Genomic DNA, 17,615 nt, shown 5'->3' on the forward strand with positions numbered 1-17,615 from the left:
CTATGATTTCCTAACACCCTCTGCTTACCTCTTTCAGGGTACCCAACAATCTGAATTTAAATTATCTATTATGTCACTAGGCTTGAAGCTTTTCGAGGGAAAGATTGTTGTCATATGGATGATCTACCCCATATATGGTAGGAGCTTAATAAACACTCTTGAGCTTTTAAGGAGAATTGTGTTTTCTTCAACCTTGTATCCTTATCACTCAGCATATGTGTGGCAGAGTAGCAGCTAGATTAATGCTAGCTGTCTAAGGGAGGGGCCTCCCCACCTCCAGTCTGTCTGCACTTCTATCCACACAAATCACCATTTCAGATTAATCTAGGCTCATAACCTTGCTTGGTGGTTAATGATTCCAACATTTTCATTAGCACCTTAGAATGCTTTTGCCTTTCCTCCTCACCTTCTTTCCTATTCCTCAAACCGAATTGTGAATTTTCTCTGTCTTTACTCTAGGCTGCATAATACCACCATCAGCACTGACATAATCATGTCAAATATCTCCACTATAAACTAAGACTGTCTGATCTTGGCTATATTCTCTGCATTCCTGGGCAATCCTTATATTTACCTTCAGTTGACGCCTATCAAATTCTTCACAGCAGCTGCTACAGAATTTTTCCACTCTCCTTAAGTCCCAAATTCCACCCCTACTCCCCCTCTCGCTCAGCAAATGCTCTCTACATACATGAAGAGACAGTGTTATGACCATGAGACGCTTTGTCTTTCTTTGTCCTTACCTCGAAACTTTTCTATACTGTTACCTATACAGTCTTTCTCAGCTCCTATCCCAGTTAAAGAACCGTCCACCCCCTTTTCCAAAGCCAAATTCTCTATCCATAGTGTACCAATTGTCTCATTTTTCTCCCTCCTTCCCTTCACCATATAGGAATGCTTAAACCTACTCAGACTAAAACAGTATTATTTCATATTTCATTATTAGCTAAAATTTGTTGAGCACTTACAACGTGGCAAGGCCTGTTATAAGCACTTTACATAGATCATTTAATCCTCATAATAACTGTTGATATTCTTGTTATTATACGCTCTCTTTTATGGATTAGGAAACTGAGACCAGTAAAACTGGAAATTTGCTCAAAGTCACACAGTTTTCTCCTTCCTTACAAACTTCAACTTTTCCAAAGAATAAACTTCTTTGATTCTTCTCCATTATTTTCTTCCTCTGTGTTTCTATAGCACGTGTCCAAACCTTTCACTGATTTTCCAAACACAGACTTATCGTTAAGCATTTCTGTCAACAAAGATGATGACTCACATATACCACACACATATACACACAACACTATTAACACTTGTTCAATATGTATTTGTTGAAATGTTGAAAAAAAGTGAATTCAGTCCTTAGAAAAGTAGGAAAAAAAAACATCAGCACTGCCCTTTTCTCTTTTTCTCAGCTGTAATCATTTTTTATCATTTTCAAGCACAAATAGTTTAGAACTGTGCAAAAGAAACTCAAACACTGAGTAGATTTTCTTGGGTTGAAAAGTGCTCACAGCCTGGATATTTTTCTTTAGTTAGCTAACCTAATCCCATGGTCCACAGCTTGGCACAGTCTCCACGGCTTTCAAGAGGAATTTTTTCTGAATAAGGAAGACAAGATTAGGCCCAGAAAGGAAGCGCCTACAACAGTATCAGCTGAAACTGCTTCCCCATCAGGAAGGCCAAGGCTGACAACGGGTCAGCTGAGGAAACAAACATTTCTTCCATTGACAAGTGTTTAATTGGACATTTTGAGAATCTAATGTCATGTATGCAGATGCAAATGTTTGAAGAGTTGTTTACAGTGTAGTTTGTGCCAGACAGGTTCCACTGCCAAGCCAGTACACAGCCTCCCATTATTCCGCTGGGCTCTGCTTCTAAAGATGTTTCAGGGCTCTCTGAGCCTTGTAAATTTCCACATCCAAAGGCTCATCTTTGTTTTCAAAGCAGAGTCCTTCTTCCTTCATGAGGAGACATCAGTCCTTCCCCTGCCAATCTGTTACTGCCTATCCTGGTTCAAATTAGGGCTTGGAAAAATGATTTGAGAGGTGATCACCCAATCTAAAAAGTTTAGGGTTGAAGTTTAGTCGTTTTAGAAAACCAACAAAAAGGAAATGCCAGACCCCAACTACCTAGCCAGAAACTGGGTCTTAGCTGATTTAATTTTTTTGAGAATTGCTTCTGTTATTCATTGACCTAGGAAAACAAAGCTTAGTAGTTCAGCTATTAGACAAGTCCACCTTAACATGCCAGCTATAAGGATACTGTTCTTGATTAGGAGGATCAACAAGGACATACTACAAATGGACACTGAGAAATCCATTTATCCTTACGAACTGGACCATTAGTACACTGCCCTAAAAAATGCAATGCGGAAAAAGATACAATTATCACAAATTGTTATAATGCCTTCACTTTGTCCTCATCCTACTATCGTGTATATTCTTCAAGGGAAATTCTTAAAATGTTAAAAGTTCCAAGATGAAAATACACACTAAGAACATTGTTCATGGCCAGGCACGGTGGCTCACACCTATAATCCTAGCACTCTGGGAGGCCGAGGCGGGTGGATTGTTTGAGCTCAGGAGTTTGAGACCAGCCTGAGCAAGAGCAAGACCCCGTCTCTACTAAAAATAGAAAGAAAATTAGCTAGACAACTAAAAAATATATAGAAAAAATTAGCCGGGCATGGTGGCACATGCCTGTAGTCCCAGCTACTCCGGAGGCTGAGGCAGAAAGATCACTTGAGCCCAGGAGTTTGAGGTTGCTGTGAGCTAGGCTGACGCCACAGCACTCTAGCCTGGGCAACAGAGCGAGACTCTGTCTCAAAAAAAAAAAAAAAAAGAACATTGTTCATGTGTCATGTTAAGGATATTTAATTCAAGAAAAGAATAATGAATAAAAATTCTGCCACTCTTGCAAAAAACCTATCTGATAAAGGACTGTTATCCAAAACACACAAAGAACACTTAAAACTCAACAATAAGAAAGCAACCAACCCAATTTAAAAATGAGCCAAAGACCTTACTAGACACTTCACCAAAGAAGGTAAACAAATGGCAAATAAGCACATGAAAAGATTTTCCACATCATATGTCACCAAGGAAATGCAAATGAAAATAACAGATACTACTAAACACCTATTAGAATGGCCAAAATCCATAACATTGACACCACCAAATGTTGGCAAGGATGTGGAGCAACAAGAACTCTCATTCATTGCTGGTGGGAATGCAAAATGGTACAGCCAGTTTGGAAAACAGCTTGATGGTTTCTTAAAAAACTGAACATACTCTTAATATATAATCCAACAATCATGCTCCTTGGTATTTACCCAGAAGAGTTGTAAACTTATGTCTACACAAAAACCTGCACATGGATGCTTATAGCAACTTTATCCATAATTGCCAAAATTTGGAAGCAACCAAGATGACTTTCAATAGGTGAATGGATAAATAAACCGTGACACATTCAGACAATGGAATATTATTCAGTGCTAAAAAATAAATGAGATATCAAGCCATGAAAAGACATGGAGGAAACTTAAATGCATATTACTAAGTGAAAGAAGATAATCTGAAAAGGCTGTATACTGTATGATTACAACTATATGACATTCTGAAAAGGGCAAAACTATGAAAACAGTGAAAAAATTAGTGGCTGCCAAGAGTTGCGGGAGAGAGGAATAAACAGGTATAGAGGATTTTTAGATTAGTCCAAACCCATAGAAAGTACACCACCAAGAGTGAACCCTAATGTAAACTATGGGCTCTGGGTGATTATGATTTGTCAATATAGGCTGACCAATTGTAACAAATATACTGCTCTGGTGAGGGATGTTGATAATGAGTAAGGCTATACCTGTGAGGGGTAGGGAGTATATGGGATATCTCTGTACCTTCCTATCAATTTTTCCATGAACCTGAAACTGCTCTAAAAAAGTAAAGTCTTTTTTAAAAACTCTGCTACTTGTTTTATAGTTGATAAGCTTAGTTTTTAATCCAATGATCTCCACTGTATAAAAAGTCACAATAAAAATATTAGCATTTATTAACAAGTACATTCATTTGCTCATGATGCAAACATTGGTTGATTACCTGCTATGTTCAGAGCATTACCACTGTTTCAGATATATAGAAATAAAGACTATGTTATTCTTGGCCTCAAAAAGCTAGTAAAGAGAAAGGCCAATGAATATCACATAAAACAAAAGGAAATAAATTCTTCAGTACTTACAACAAAATCACGATAAAGTATTTCAGGATTATCTCTGGCAAGGATAGGGGAAAAAATAACAGAGAAGATGGTATTTCAGCTCAGCCTTGCAGGATAAATGAATTTTCATGGTTGTATGGCAGGAAGGGTATTACCAGTTAAAGAACATCTATGAGCAAAGGTATGAACACTTATAATATTTCATCAGAAATGGTAAAAGGTCTGGGAAAGCTGGGGTATTATAAAGCACTAGGGAGAAATTTAAACACACACACACACACACACACACACACACACACACAGATATTGCCAGCCCCATTTCAGATCTACTGATTCAGAACCTACAAGGAGTTGGGTGGGACCTAGGAGTCAGTATTTTTTAGGTGATTTGTTCTGCATTTTTGAGTATAGAATACATGGAGGGATATAGTAGGTATTATGGGCTGAATTATGTAACACAAAATTCATATGCTGAACCCCCTAACTCCCGGGACCTTGGAATGTGGTTGTGTTTGAAAATAGGACTTATAAAGAGATGATTAAAGTAAAATGAAGCCTTAGGGTGGGCCCTAATATAATCTGGTATGCATATAGGGAGGAGGAAATGTGGACATACTGAGAGATACCAGGGATGTACATACACAGAGAAAAGACTATATGTAAGTACACGAAGAGAAGAAAACCACTTGCAAGCCAAAAAAAAGAAGCCTCCATCAGAAGAAACCAAACCTGCCAATACCTTAATCTTGGACTTCCAGCCTCCAGAACTGTGGGAAAATAAATTTTTGTTGTTTAAACCACCCAGTCTGTAGTATATTGTTATGGCAGGACTAGGAAATGCAGTAGGTACATGCATTAGGAATATACCTAGAAATATATTTTAATTCCAGAACTTTAAGAACTTAAAGTGCCATATTAGGAGTTGAGACCTTATTCCACATTTTATTTTTGAAATGTAGGTCTTTTAAGAAAGGAAGTAATATGATCCAGCCTATGATCCAGCTCCTGAGGCAATGTAGGAGATGGGCTGGTTTAAAAGATTCTGCCTGGCCAAGGCAAGAGACAATAAGGGGTAGGACTAGGGCAATGACAAAAAGGATGGGGGGAAATTCACAAGTAGACACGACAGCACTTGGTGACTTAATAATTCTGGAGGATGAGGATACATGGAGAGTTAAGGATAATCTCCCAGACTCTGTGCCCATATTTCAGACATACCACATTACCTTCTGTCCCATAGATTGAGATGCCATTAACCAAAACAGAAAACACAGAGACTGTATTTTGGGGAATGAAATTAATGAGGTGAAAAACAGAGAATAGAAATCAGAAATAAGTGTAGAGATTAGGATCTTCTCATGAACATAGAAGAGATCCTTAAAGCCATGGGGTAAAGACAGCATTGCTCATACTTCAAATTAGGGTTTCAACATGTAAAGAGCTTGGAAGTCTTCACTTCTGTGCTTACAACAACAAATAAAACTGAACAAACTGCAAACCAATGACCTTCCTTGGCCCTACCAGAGAACAGAGGTTTCAAGACAATAACCACTCTAAAATCTGGAGAGGCAGGCAAATCCGCAGAGTCACAGCCAACATCTGCTCACCTGGAACAGAAGCTGCTGGAGCCAAAAACTTGTAGGAACACTTAAATGGTAATTTTAACAAAGTACTGGAGGCTGAGTATAGACAGACTAGTGTGAGAGTGAAAAGTACCTCGGGCCATCGTCCCGGGGGAATGGTATCCACAATTTTGGGGACTCACAAGACAACTACAACAAAGGGGCAAGGACAGAAGGGAAAGTACCAATTAATAATAATAGTGGCTAATACTGACTGAGTATTGACCATGTGGCAGGTCCATCCTAAAGATTTACATTCCTTAACCCTTACAATAACCCCACAGGATAGCTCATTTATTTTCTATGTGCTGCTGTAACTGATTACCACAAACTTGATGTCTTAAACAATACAAACATATTACCTTACAGTTCTGTATGTTAGAAGTTAAAACATTGGCTGCACCAGGTAAAAGAAAGGTGTTGGCAGGGCTGCATCCCTTTCTGGAGGACCTAGGAAAGGATCTGTCTCCTTGCCTTTCCCAGTTTCTATTGGTTACCTATATTCCTTGGCTCATGGCTGCCTTCCTCCATCTTCAAAGCCAGTAACACTGCCTCTCTCTAACTATTTGTCCATAATCACATCTCCCTAACTCTCTGACCTCCTCCTCTGCTTCTCTCTTCCACTTTTAAGGACGCTTTGATTACACTGGGCCCACCAGGATAATCCAGGATAATCTCCCTATTTTAAGGACTGATGATTAGCAATGTTAATTCCATCTGCATCCTTAATTCCTCTTTGCCATGTAACCTAACATATTCACAGGTTTGGGGGATTAAGACATGGACACCATGGAGTTGAAGGGGACATTACTCTGTCCAACATAGTTATGATTTTAATCCTAATTTTGCAAAGTAAGAAACTGAAGTATAGAAAGTATATGTGATTGGCCCAAGATCATACAGGTGGTGACAGCAGACCTCAGATTTGGACCCAGGAGATTAGCTTTAAAGCCCATGTTCTTAACCATTAAACTATAGGGAGTGCAAAGTGCTAGTGACTAGTTTAAGTGGTAAACCCTAAAATTTGGACTGACTGGGTAATGGGAATCAGAATAGTGCTGATTTCTATGATGTACCACCTACTTCTCAAGGAACTTAATTGGTGTTTATTATACCTCAATTCATTTTGTAGCCTCCCTATGGTCCCTTGGTTTTCTTCAAGCTTTCACTCAGAAATGCTAATGAAAAGAAAAACCCTATGAAAGAAAAGCCGATGTTACAGACGTAAATTTTGGAATACTATACACACAGCATTTAATGATTTAAAATACATAACTGTAACAAATACAGCTTCAGATTATGGATAACATAGATTCAAGGTATTCTGATAATGAAATTGAAAATGAAAAAAGAATTTCAAAATGAGGCTCTGGGCACAAAAGGAACATATGTATATGTAAGTGGAAGGTGAATTATACAAGAAGCTTAACAGCATCAAGATAGGTATGTTTTCTTTTTGTTTTATCATTTCAAACTATTACAAAGCTAGCTGAAAATATAGGCTAAACAAGAGGAATAAGACCCAAGGACAGTAAGGACAAGAAGGACTCTGGAATCCACTGAAGTCTTCATTTAACTTTTTTTCTTACAATTTCTCATAAATGGTACAAGGAAAAAATAAATTTTCTGCAAATATATAGGAGTGACATCAGCAAGATGGCAGAATAGGAGGTTCCAGGCTTCACTTCCCTCCACGTAAAGTCCAACTAGCAACTATCCACAGACACACCTTTGTGAAAATCCCAAAACTTGGGAATGAAACTGAGATGTATGAACAAACCACAGAACTAAATAAAAACTCCATTAGAAGAATATGAGGAACAGTCTCACTTTGACCATGGCACCCCTCTCCATCCTCCAAGTTTGCACAGTAACACACAAAGAGGGTCTCCCTGGGCCCATGGTTTCTCCAGTGAAAAAACTGAACTGGAGGAAGATATCCAGCTTTCCTAGCATTCCAAGACACTTTCTAGGAAGCCCACTCCTGTCTCACCTCATAGGGAACACTGGGGATAATGACAGGGCTAGACCTCCTGGGGTCAGATAGAAACAAAGGAAGGAGGCAGAGCTCACAGGGACCAGTGTGCGGATCTTGGTAGGAGCTCTGTGTTCCTACCAGCGGTGGTGCCCAATCAGAGATACCAGCCAATGGCATAGCTAACCTGCAAAGCCAAGCTTGTCACTCACAGAGTGAGTGGTGGAAGTTCAACACGGCTTGAGTCCCTAGATGGCCGCCTCCATATCCAGCCTCAGAGCCCATACCAAGACCCCGTCCAGGAGGGAGATACCCACCATAGAGCATTTCTGTGGAGCACAGAGGTTGGAACTTTCTGACTTGAGAATTCAAACAGTGGCTCAGCCAGACTCAGAGCCCACTCCAAGACCCTGTCCAGGAAAAGAGGCAAGCCTCAACCATGCATTTCTATGGTGCATAGCCTCTAGACCTACCTCAGAGCCAAGCCTGCATCCCTGCCCAAGTGCAAAATCCAAATAGCCGTACCATCTGGCCAGGGAACACACCCTTCCCTGTCCAATCAGAAGTGATCACAGTGCACAACCAGCAGCTCCACCAGACTGCAGAGCCCAGGCAGTGGAGCCCAGCCAGCAGCCCCGTCTGACCTCGGAGCAAAGGCAGCAGTGCAGCCAACCTCAGTAAGCCCTGCCTGCATGGGGTCATTACCATCTGGTACAAACAGAAATCACAGACTAGACAAAGTAGTAAAGGTCAATTCCTGCCAAAAAAATACCTATAAAGGCCAGAAGAGGAAGGTATCTTCTCAAATGCACAGACACCAATGCAAAAATACAAGGATCACAAAAATAAAGAGTCCCCAATGGTCCTTCTTCACTAGATTAACTAAGAAAAAAAGAGAGAAAACTCAAATAAATAAATTCAAAAATGAAAGGACACATTACAACTGAAACCACAGAAATGCAAAGATCGTAAGAGATTACTATGAATAATTATACACCAACAAACTAGATAACTTAGAAGAAATGGATAAATTCCTAGAAACATACAACCTACCAAGACTAAATCATGAAACAGAAATCTGAACAATCTAATAACAAGTAAGGGGATTGATTCAGTAATAAAAAGTCTCCAATCAAAGAAAAGCTTGGACCTGATGGCTTCATGGGTGAATTATACCAAACATTTAAAGAAAAACTAATACCAATCCTTCTCAAACTCTTTCCAAAAACTTAAGAGAAATAAATATGCCCAAACTTATTTTATGAGGCCAACATTACCCTAATACCAAAGCCAAACAACGACATTACAGGAAAAGAAAATTACAAGCCAATGTCCCTGATGAACATAAATGCAAAACTCCTCAACAAAATACTAGCAAACAGAGTTCAATAGCACATTAAAAGAATCATGCACCATAATCATGTGGGATTTATCCCTGGGATGGAAGGATGGTTCATCATACACAAATCAATAAATGTGATATATCATTTTAGCAGAATGGAGGACAAAAACCATATGATCATCTTATTAGATGCAGAAAAAGCACTTCACAAAATTCAACATCCTTCCATGATAAAAACTCTGGACATGTTAAGTATAAATAAAGGCCATTTATGACAGGCCCACAGCTAACATTATACTCAACAGTGAAAAGTTGAAAGCTTTTCCTCTAAGATCAGAAACAAGACAAGGATGCCTATACTTACCACTTCTATTCAACATAGTTCTGAAAGTCTTTGCCAGAGCAATTTAGCAAGAGAGAAAAATAAAAGGCATCTAAATAGGAAAAAAAAGAAGTGAATTGTCTCTGTTTACTGATGACACAATTATATATATATACATGTATGAAAATATAAAGACTCCACCAAAAAAACTATTAGAACTAATAAATGAATACAGCAAAGTACAGGATACAAAATCAACACACAAAAAGCTCAAGTGTTGTAAGTATCCACTCAAAATGCTGTATGACGCTAATCATCTCCACCTGAGCAGCTCATCTGTCCAGTAAATTGCATATTGCAGTAAAAAGTGATCTCTCATGGTTCTCACATATTTTTCATCCTGTTTAGTGCAATACTGTACACCTTGAATAATATCATAGGACTCACATGAAGTGCCATTAGTGATGCTGGAAGTTCTCCTAAGAAGCAGAGAAAAGTCACAACATTACAAGAAAAAGTTAAATTGCTTGATATGTACCACAGATTGAGGTCTGCACTACAGATTGCCATTTCAAAACAAATTAATCCAGCATAAGGACCACTGTAAAAAATGAAAAGGAAAGTCATGAAGCTGTCTCTGCAGCTATGCCAGCAGGCACAAAAACCTTGTACTATTTGAAAAATACATTTTTATCTCATATTGAAAATGCAGCTTCTATGTGGGTGCAGGATTGCTATAAGAAAAAGCATACCTATAGACTCAAATATGATTTAAGAAGCAAAATCATTACATCACAACTTAAAGCAAAAGGAAAGCGAAGGATCTAAAGTTAGAGAATTTAATGCCAGCAAAGGATGGCTTGAGAATTTTAGAAAGAGGTTTGGTTTTAAAAATGTCAAGATAACAGGACAAGCAGCTTCTGCTGACCAATAGGCAGCAGACAAGTTCCCAAATGTCATTTAGAAAATCAATGAGGAGAAGGAATATCTTCCTGAACAAGTTTTTAAAAGTGCCCTATTCTGGGGGGTGGGAAAATGCCACAAAGGACATTTATTAGTAAGGAAGAAAAGCAGGCACCAGGATTTAATGCAGGAAGAGATAGGCTAACTCTACTGTTTTGTGCAGATGCAGTCAGATTTATAATCAGAACTGTCTTTATCTATAAAGCTGCTATTCCCCAAGCCTTAAAGGGAAAAATAAACGTCACCTGCCATTCTTCATCATCATTGGCTACATTATTCAAATCTTCTATATTACCATTTGGCTTTTCTACTTCATTTGTCATGTAAAATAACAGATCTAAGGTCTCCTACAAATTTCTTTGCATATTTTCTCATACTTATAATCATGTGTTTTATATATTTTGAAGATATGCATTTTTAAATGTTTCACCCAGGAGGAGTCACAACTACTCCTTTCTTCCTTAAAGAGTTTAACTTTTATCAATACAAAATAATTCTGGGTTTAGTATAGTGCTCTTTGCTTTGAAATGCACCTTGTTTCATTTTAGTACTGACATGGAACTCAAGGATCGTAAGAATTTCTGGTTTCCCTAACCTGGCCCACTATGTTAGTGGATTTACTTATGTGACTGTCAATTGCAGTCCCACTGTCAGACTGAGGGCAGTGCTAGTGCCGGGCTTGTCTATCCATTTCCCAGCTGAGCTTTGCTCCATCCAATGCCCTACTTGCAGGTGCTTGGTAAGGTAGCTGGATGTATTTAACAGCAAATCATGATGTTCGAAATGCTTTAAATAGTCTCTAACAATTAGGAGATCCACCTCCACATCCCCATCTTTGTATTTGATACCCAAATCAGAAAAGTCTTCAAATATAATAAATGTAGATGTAGCTCACTACAGATGTATCTTGCTTTAAGTAAACCCCATATTTGATAGTCTGGATTTATTCAGACAATATATCAAGGAGTGACTGATGGTTCATTTAATAAAGGGATTATTTGCCTCATAAAAGATTTATTCATAAGACTGTTTTATACTGTAGACTCTCCTATTGCATTGAAAGCACCATTCGATTTCCACAGATATTCTTATACTATTGTACACAGCAGAATTGGTGCTAAGGTTCCTCTCCACCACTGCCTCTCTCCCCAGAGATCTTGCTCCTTTGGACTTCAAATATCATCTGCTTTACTTTTATATTTACATGATGTGATATGGTGAGGTAGGGGTGGAGGGGACACACTGCAAACAGCTAATGTTCCAAGCCAAAGCAAGGCTCTGATACAACGCACAAAGAGGAGTGAACTAAAAGTCAGAAGGCTGGGAGTTCTTGCCAGCCATGGGATCTGAGCCATCTGAGGCGAATTACAGCCTCCTTAATACCAGATTTTTAGTTTACAAAAGAAAGAAAATAAATAGTGCCTGGCTGTACCTACTTCAGAGGCTCTTGTAACAATCACATGTACAATTGCTTTTTAAATATAAGGTGCTGTGCTAACATACTCTTTTTTCTCATGTAAGCCTAATATCACTACATCAAGAGAAAACTGCATCAATCTACCTTTTTCTTTGTTAACAACTATTTGTCATAGAATTTCTTAAATGTTCTAAAAAATACCTCCAAATCATTACCCTCTTCATTTTTATCTTACTCTCCCTGTTACTCTTCACTTAGTTCAGAGTCTCCACACAATGTCTCTGCAAAATGAGATCAAGCCCCCTGTCCAGCACCCCCACCTCTGAACAATCTCCTGTTTGTCTCTTCCTGACAAACTGAGTAAGATGAGAAATCAAAGCTTGTGATAGTCTTACCATTAAAGTAGTTATTTGTAAGAGTCCACTCAGATTTCTTCTCTGTAGTCCAAATCTGCCTCAACTTGTGTCTTTAGCAATCACTGCTCTCTGCTACACTCCTGCCACTTCTTTACCTTTGTTCCTTTGAACCACTCCTGTCTGTGTTTCTCTTTTCCAGTTTCTCCTTGTGTTTATAATAACCCCTCATTGTTTGCATCTCCAACCTTTTTTCCTTCACTGAAACTTACATAAGGATCAGAGTTCTGAGAACTCATCTAAAATATGATGTAATGGTCATTAGCCAAGTCTATTGTATGCTTTTTTCTTCTTTTTAAGTGGCATCAAATTGATATGTCTTTTTAGATTGAGTCCTTGTTGTAAAGTTTGGCAGAGGTCTCAACTGTATGACATCACAGCACAGCTACAGTCAAGGTTGTACCCTGGAGATCTCCACCTGATGTTCCACAGTTACCTCTAATCACTGTCTTTCTGTTCAAACCTCTTCCTCATATTTATTACCCTCACTGGTGGCATCTCCATTTGCCCAGTTAAGCAACTCTAAAACCTCAAGATTATTTTTTGAATTTATTTCCCATATCCAGCAAGTCATTAAATCCTGCCCTATTTTCTAAAAATCTTTCAAACCTATCTTAGTTTAGACTTTTATCCTTTTTCATTTGGACTGTAGAAACAGCATCCTCATTTTCCTCTGGCCTCCTGGCTCTTCCCTCCCCAGTTCCTCCAAAATATTATTGCTGGAGCTATTTTCTAAAGAAAATCCAAACATATCACTCCTCTGCTTAAAATTAAGCTTAAAAATGCTGAAAAAAAAAAGGATTATCTAGACTGTGACAAAAGTTAAACATGCCATCTAAGGACCTTCACTATCTGGCCCCAGCCTCACCAGATTTCTCTCCTACAGCCACACTGAACCTCCATCTCCCTAGGAATGCCAGGCTTATACTCCTTTTCTTTGCCCTTGTTGTTATTCTTGCTTAGAATGCCCTTCTCCCTCTGCTTGGCCTTTAGGCTTCAAAACACAGTTCAAAATTCACCTGCACTGTTAAGTGTTCCTAAGCGCCAATCATACCTCTTTCCTGGGAGAGTGAACGGATACTACTTCCACATCACCCTGTGGTGCAATTATTTGTGGATGGGTCAAGCTCCTACTTAAAGTCGGTATCTCATTCATCTTTATCTGGCACATAATACACACTCAATAAATGGTTATTGAAATTAATATTTGCAGAATAAAACAATAACTAAAGAAAAATTTCAGAGACCTAGAAATACATCAGTCCTACTTCTTTGTTGCTTTAAAGAAACCAGCCCAGAAATAAAAAGAAAGAACTAATAATCTGACTGTAGCAAACACATGAATGGGTTGTTTGTTTTTAAAAGCTAAGTGGTTTAGAGAGGGTAGGGAGAGAAGAAAGTACATTTTAAAACTCCAGCTCCAGGGCAAGTAATAAAAATTGTTGCTTTAATTTTTTTTTCATAATATTGTGAGCAATGGGAAGGTCTATTCCATCACACAAGCCTTCAGGGCAGAAAGTTTCAGCCTCCTGAACTAAATCAAACTGGCATCGACTCTCAGTTTTTCGGGCAGCCGCAATTGGTCTCTGCTTTCCGTGGGGCTAAACTTGGCTCACAAAAAAGAAACAAAATAATTTTCCACTTATTTTATGGGTTTCTCTTTTCCTCTTCTGCTCTCATCAATTAATTATAAGGGTTCTAGAAACCCATCTTGCGTTCTTGTCTCTGGATTACAGAGATGTAGGCATTTTAAGGACAGCAACTTCTAGTGTAGACAAAGTATTTGTCTACACTAGAAGCTGCTGTCCTTAAAACGAAGGAGGTTGGGAGGCAGCACCTCACCAAGGACACAAAGCTAGAACAAGAAACAACACTGCTTGGCACTCATGGTTCAACACTCTTAAGTGCCGTTCACTGATAACAGCTGTAGATGTCACCCATTTTATACTCCCTAAATTGGTAAGTCTGAACATGTTTAAAATTAGGATGCAAAGGCATCTAATCAAAGTATCAGTGTCTAATAGAATCCCAATGCAATTCAAAATTTTTCAAAATGATAAAATGACCAATTCCTCTATAATTCAGTCCTACTCATTCCACCCCTGTGCTCCCATTCTAAATTCACTTACCGACACTGCCCCAGAGTTTATATATATGCTTGAACACACAGAGACCACATTCTTCTTCAACATCGCACAGATTTTCCTAGCAGGGATTTTGTATGTTTCTGGGAGATCCTCTGCCTCCATCTGCCTGTGTTTTGAGTCCTGACTTTCCCATTTTCCAAGCACTATCTCCATTTAGGAAGGTCAAATAGGGATTATTAATAGTACCTAGCTCGTAGTTTATAGTGACAATTAAATGGGACAATATAAGTAAAAAGATTAAATGTAACAGTGCTTGATGCATGGTCAGTGCCCCGTAAATATTAGTTTTGTTATTTCCATGCCTGAATGACACAGGACCCCATAACTGGCTCTTTGGGAAAAGTTGGAGAAAGTTTTTTTTTTTTTTTCCACCAAGCAACACATTTATTCCACATCTCCCAATAGACTTGAAATAAGTGAAGTAGGTAACATTAATTTTATTTTACTTAACACATTTGAGATTTTGTGTTTATTAAATGTAGCATGCAAAAAATTTAAATATGTATGTATAATGACTTTCTAAGTGCCTTTAAAAAAAATCTCCATGTTCCTTCCAGCTCCAAAATGTTTTGATCTATGATAACTAATATCAAATGCATGCAAAGTAATAGTGATATAGTTCCCTAGATACACTGGAAATACGTGGCATTGTCTCACTGGGTCACACTGGAAACAAGTCAGACCTAGGACTGGGAGCCTGTGATAGTGTAGAAGAAAATCTTGCCCTTCTTTCTCCCCTGTGGCCTAGGGTTTATAATTTTCATCTCAAGCTCCCAGGTCCTCTTGTTGTAGATGTGGAGAGGAAGCAGAATGAGCTCTAATTTGCAGAGGGCCAAGTAGAGACAAGACTACAGAATCCCAAGCACAGCAGGTGAAGTAAGCAGAACTCCCGGAAATCATCTACAATTTCACCTTTTAACCCTGATAAAAGAGAATCTCAGAAGTTTAAGTCAAGAAGGGGCCTCAACTAAACACCCTCATCTTGGAGATTAAGAAATTAAAACCTAAATCCAAGGTCATCCAGCTTTTCTGGAACCTGGGTCTGGGAACAGAATGGCTGCCATGACCAACTGTATTAGAGCTATGTGTTAAACCTGTGTTTACACACGGATAAATGTTTCTCTTTTCCTTTCTGGGCCATATGTCGCCTTCTTCAGTCACCTGCAAATCAGCCAGCACCTGTCTCAGGAAAACAGACAAGATTCTTCACAATCCTGAATTCGAGAGAAATGTCGGGTTCTACACACAAGTCAGAGTCATGTGGTTTTACCTTTAGATTCACCCTTATCTTTCAGAAATATATTAAATAATATTACAGTGACCGATTCTTTAAAAGTCCAAAGTAGAAAAGAACAAAACACAAGCAAGAAAAAGCCTAAGCATATATTGTTTTAAGCAAACACATACACCCAAATCCACCTAGACAAGAAATACCAGGGGGTGTTACTGGTAATTATTTAACAACAGCATAGAATAAAACTCCTTTTAAGTAATCACAATCAGAATGACTCCACTTACAAAAGTGCGACTTTTGCACTTTTTAGGAAACTATCAAAAGAGTTGTAGGCCTGTGTCTCCACTGCCTCCACTTCCTATGTATTTATTTGTATCCACTCATGTATTCATTCAGCTCTATTTCATATGTACTCATTCTCTTGCTCGTTTGTTCATTCAGTCCTACTTCACAGGTGCTCATTGGTGCAATTACTTATTAAGTAGTATTGTGTTCGTGACCAGCCTCTCCCTTGGAACTCACACTCCAGGGGAGTCCAGGAGTGGAACCTAGACACACCAAAAGCGAAAAGTACAAGATAAAAGGCGATAAGGATCTCAAAAGAACCGCAAAGGTACACTGGAGGCTCAGGGGAACTAGTCATATTCCCGGAGCGGGGCTGAGGGAAGCTCCTCCGTGCCTCGGGGCTGAGGCCCGGAGCTGAGGGGGACACGAAGGTGCCTCGCAGCAAACCTGCAAAATCCTCCTCCATCCGCACGCCCCCCACAGCTCCCCCAGGTCTAGGCCCAGAGCCGCCCGTGTCACGGAAGAGGCAGGCCCAGGCCGTCTCCCAGTGGCTCCCCAGCCCGGTCCGTCAGTCGCTCCCACGAATGAGCGCCGGGAAAAGTCCGTTCCCCCGCCCTCGGGCCGGCCCAGCCTCAGCCCGCCCGCCCTGCCTCCCGTAGGACGCCGGCCTGGGCCCAGCCGCCCCCGGGCTGGAGGCGAACGCACCTGTTGGGGCCGTTCCGGTTGTGGTGGTGGCAGATGCGGCGCCCAGGGCCAGGCTCGCGGCACAGTCAAAAAGTGGCAGCGGCCACACCTCTGACCAGGCTGGGGCCCTTCGCGCGGCCTCGTGACCGCGGCCCTGCCCCCCGCGGCGCGGGCCAAGAGGCGGGGCGGGGAAGGCCTGACTCGAGGGTCGGGGACGCGGGGCGCCGCCTCCAGATCGCCTGGGGGTGTCACCAGACTCTGGCGACCTCAGGGCCACAGGGCAGCCGGATGGCTCCTCACCTTCTGGGTTCCGGCTCCTGTTAGAAAATTGAGTGTCACCCCGGGCCGGACTTCTTGGCCCATGCAGGGACGCAGCCTGCAAACCCTAGTCGGCCCACGCGGAGTGCTTTTCAGAAGCTGCCGTCTCGGCTCTGGCCGCGGCGGGGGCCTGAGGGGGGGAAGGGTCCGGCATGGGCGTCGCGTGCTTCAGTGAGTGTCTGTGCAGGTAGGGAAGGGTGGGGCGTGAAGCTGAAAGGCAAACAGGAAAGGTTTTTGTCTGCCTCTGAGCCTGATTAAAGGCCAGCAGCCCTGAAAGCCGTTGTCTGGAAACTCCATGCTTTGTGAGCTGTCAGACGCCTCCCAGGGAAGCGGTTTTCGAACTGTTTTCCCATCCTGGCGGTTGTAGGACTGTTAGAGAGGCGGGGATGATGGAAGGTAGAAGAGATGACCCAGACTGGGAGGTCTGAAAGCGTCTTGGCTCCTTCCTTTATGCATTCGTTATACGAGGGTGCCCAAGAAAGGAGGCTCATCTGATTACCTGGTGTAGCTTATCTCAACAAGTCACATGCATTTCTGGTCACAAAGTACGTGCTCAACGTATTTCCAACGTTTTATGTTTTGATAAGTTTAAATTCCTTTGTTTAACCAAACTCTCATCAAATACAAACAGTTATTGTGAAACACTGAACAGTTCCAGGAATTACTCGTAACTAA

At 40.4% G+C, this 17,615-nt stretch overlaps 1 protein-coding gene across 1 annotated transcript in view; it reads right to left on the bottom strand.

The window, feature by feature from the left end:
- Positions 1-17,092, bottom strand: part of CPQ (carboxypeptidase Q) — a 448,482-nt gene extending 431,390 nt beyond the window's left edge. The window contains exon 1 of the mRNA XM_069466192.1: positions 16,923-17,092. Within this exon, the coding sequence (XP_069322293.1) occupies positions 16,923-16,985 (63 nt within the window). The 5' untranslated portion in view covers positions 16,986-17,092. The remainder of the gene's footprint in view (positions 1-16,922) is intronic.
- Between the last annotated feature and the right edge of the window lie 523 nt (positions 17,093-17,615).

The sequence above is a fragment of the Eulemur rufifrons genome, chromosome 3 (assembly GCF_041146395.1).
Source record: "Eulemur rufifrons isolate Redbay chromosome 3, OSU_ERuf_1, whole genome shotgun sequence".
NCBI classification, from domain to species: domain Eukaryota; kingdom Metazoa; phylum Chordata; class Mammalia; order Primates; family Lemuridae; genus Eulemur; species Eulemur rufifrons.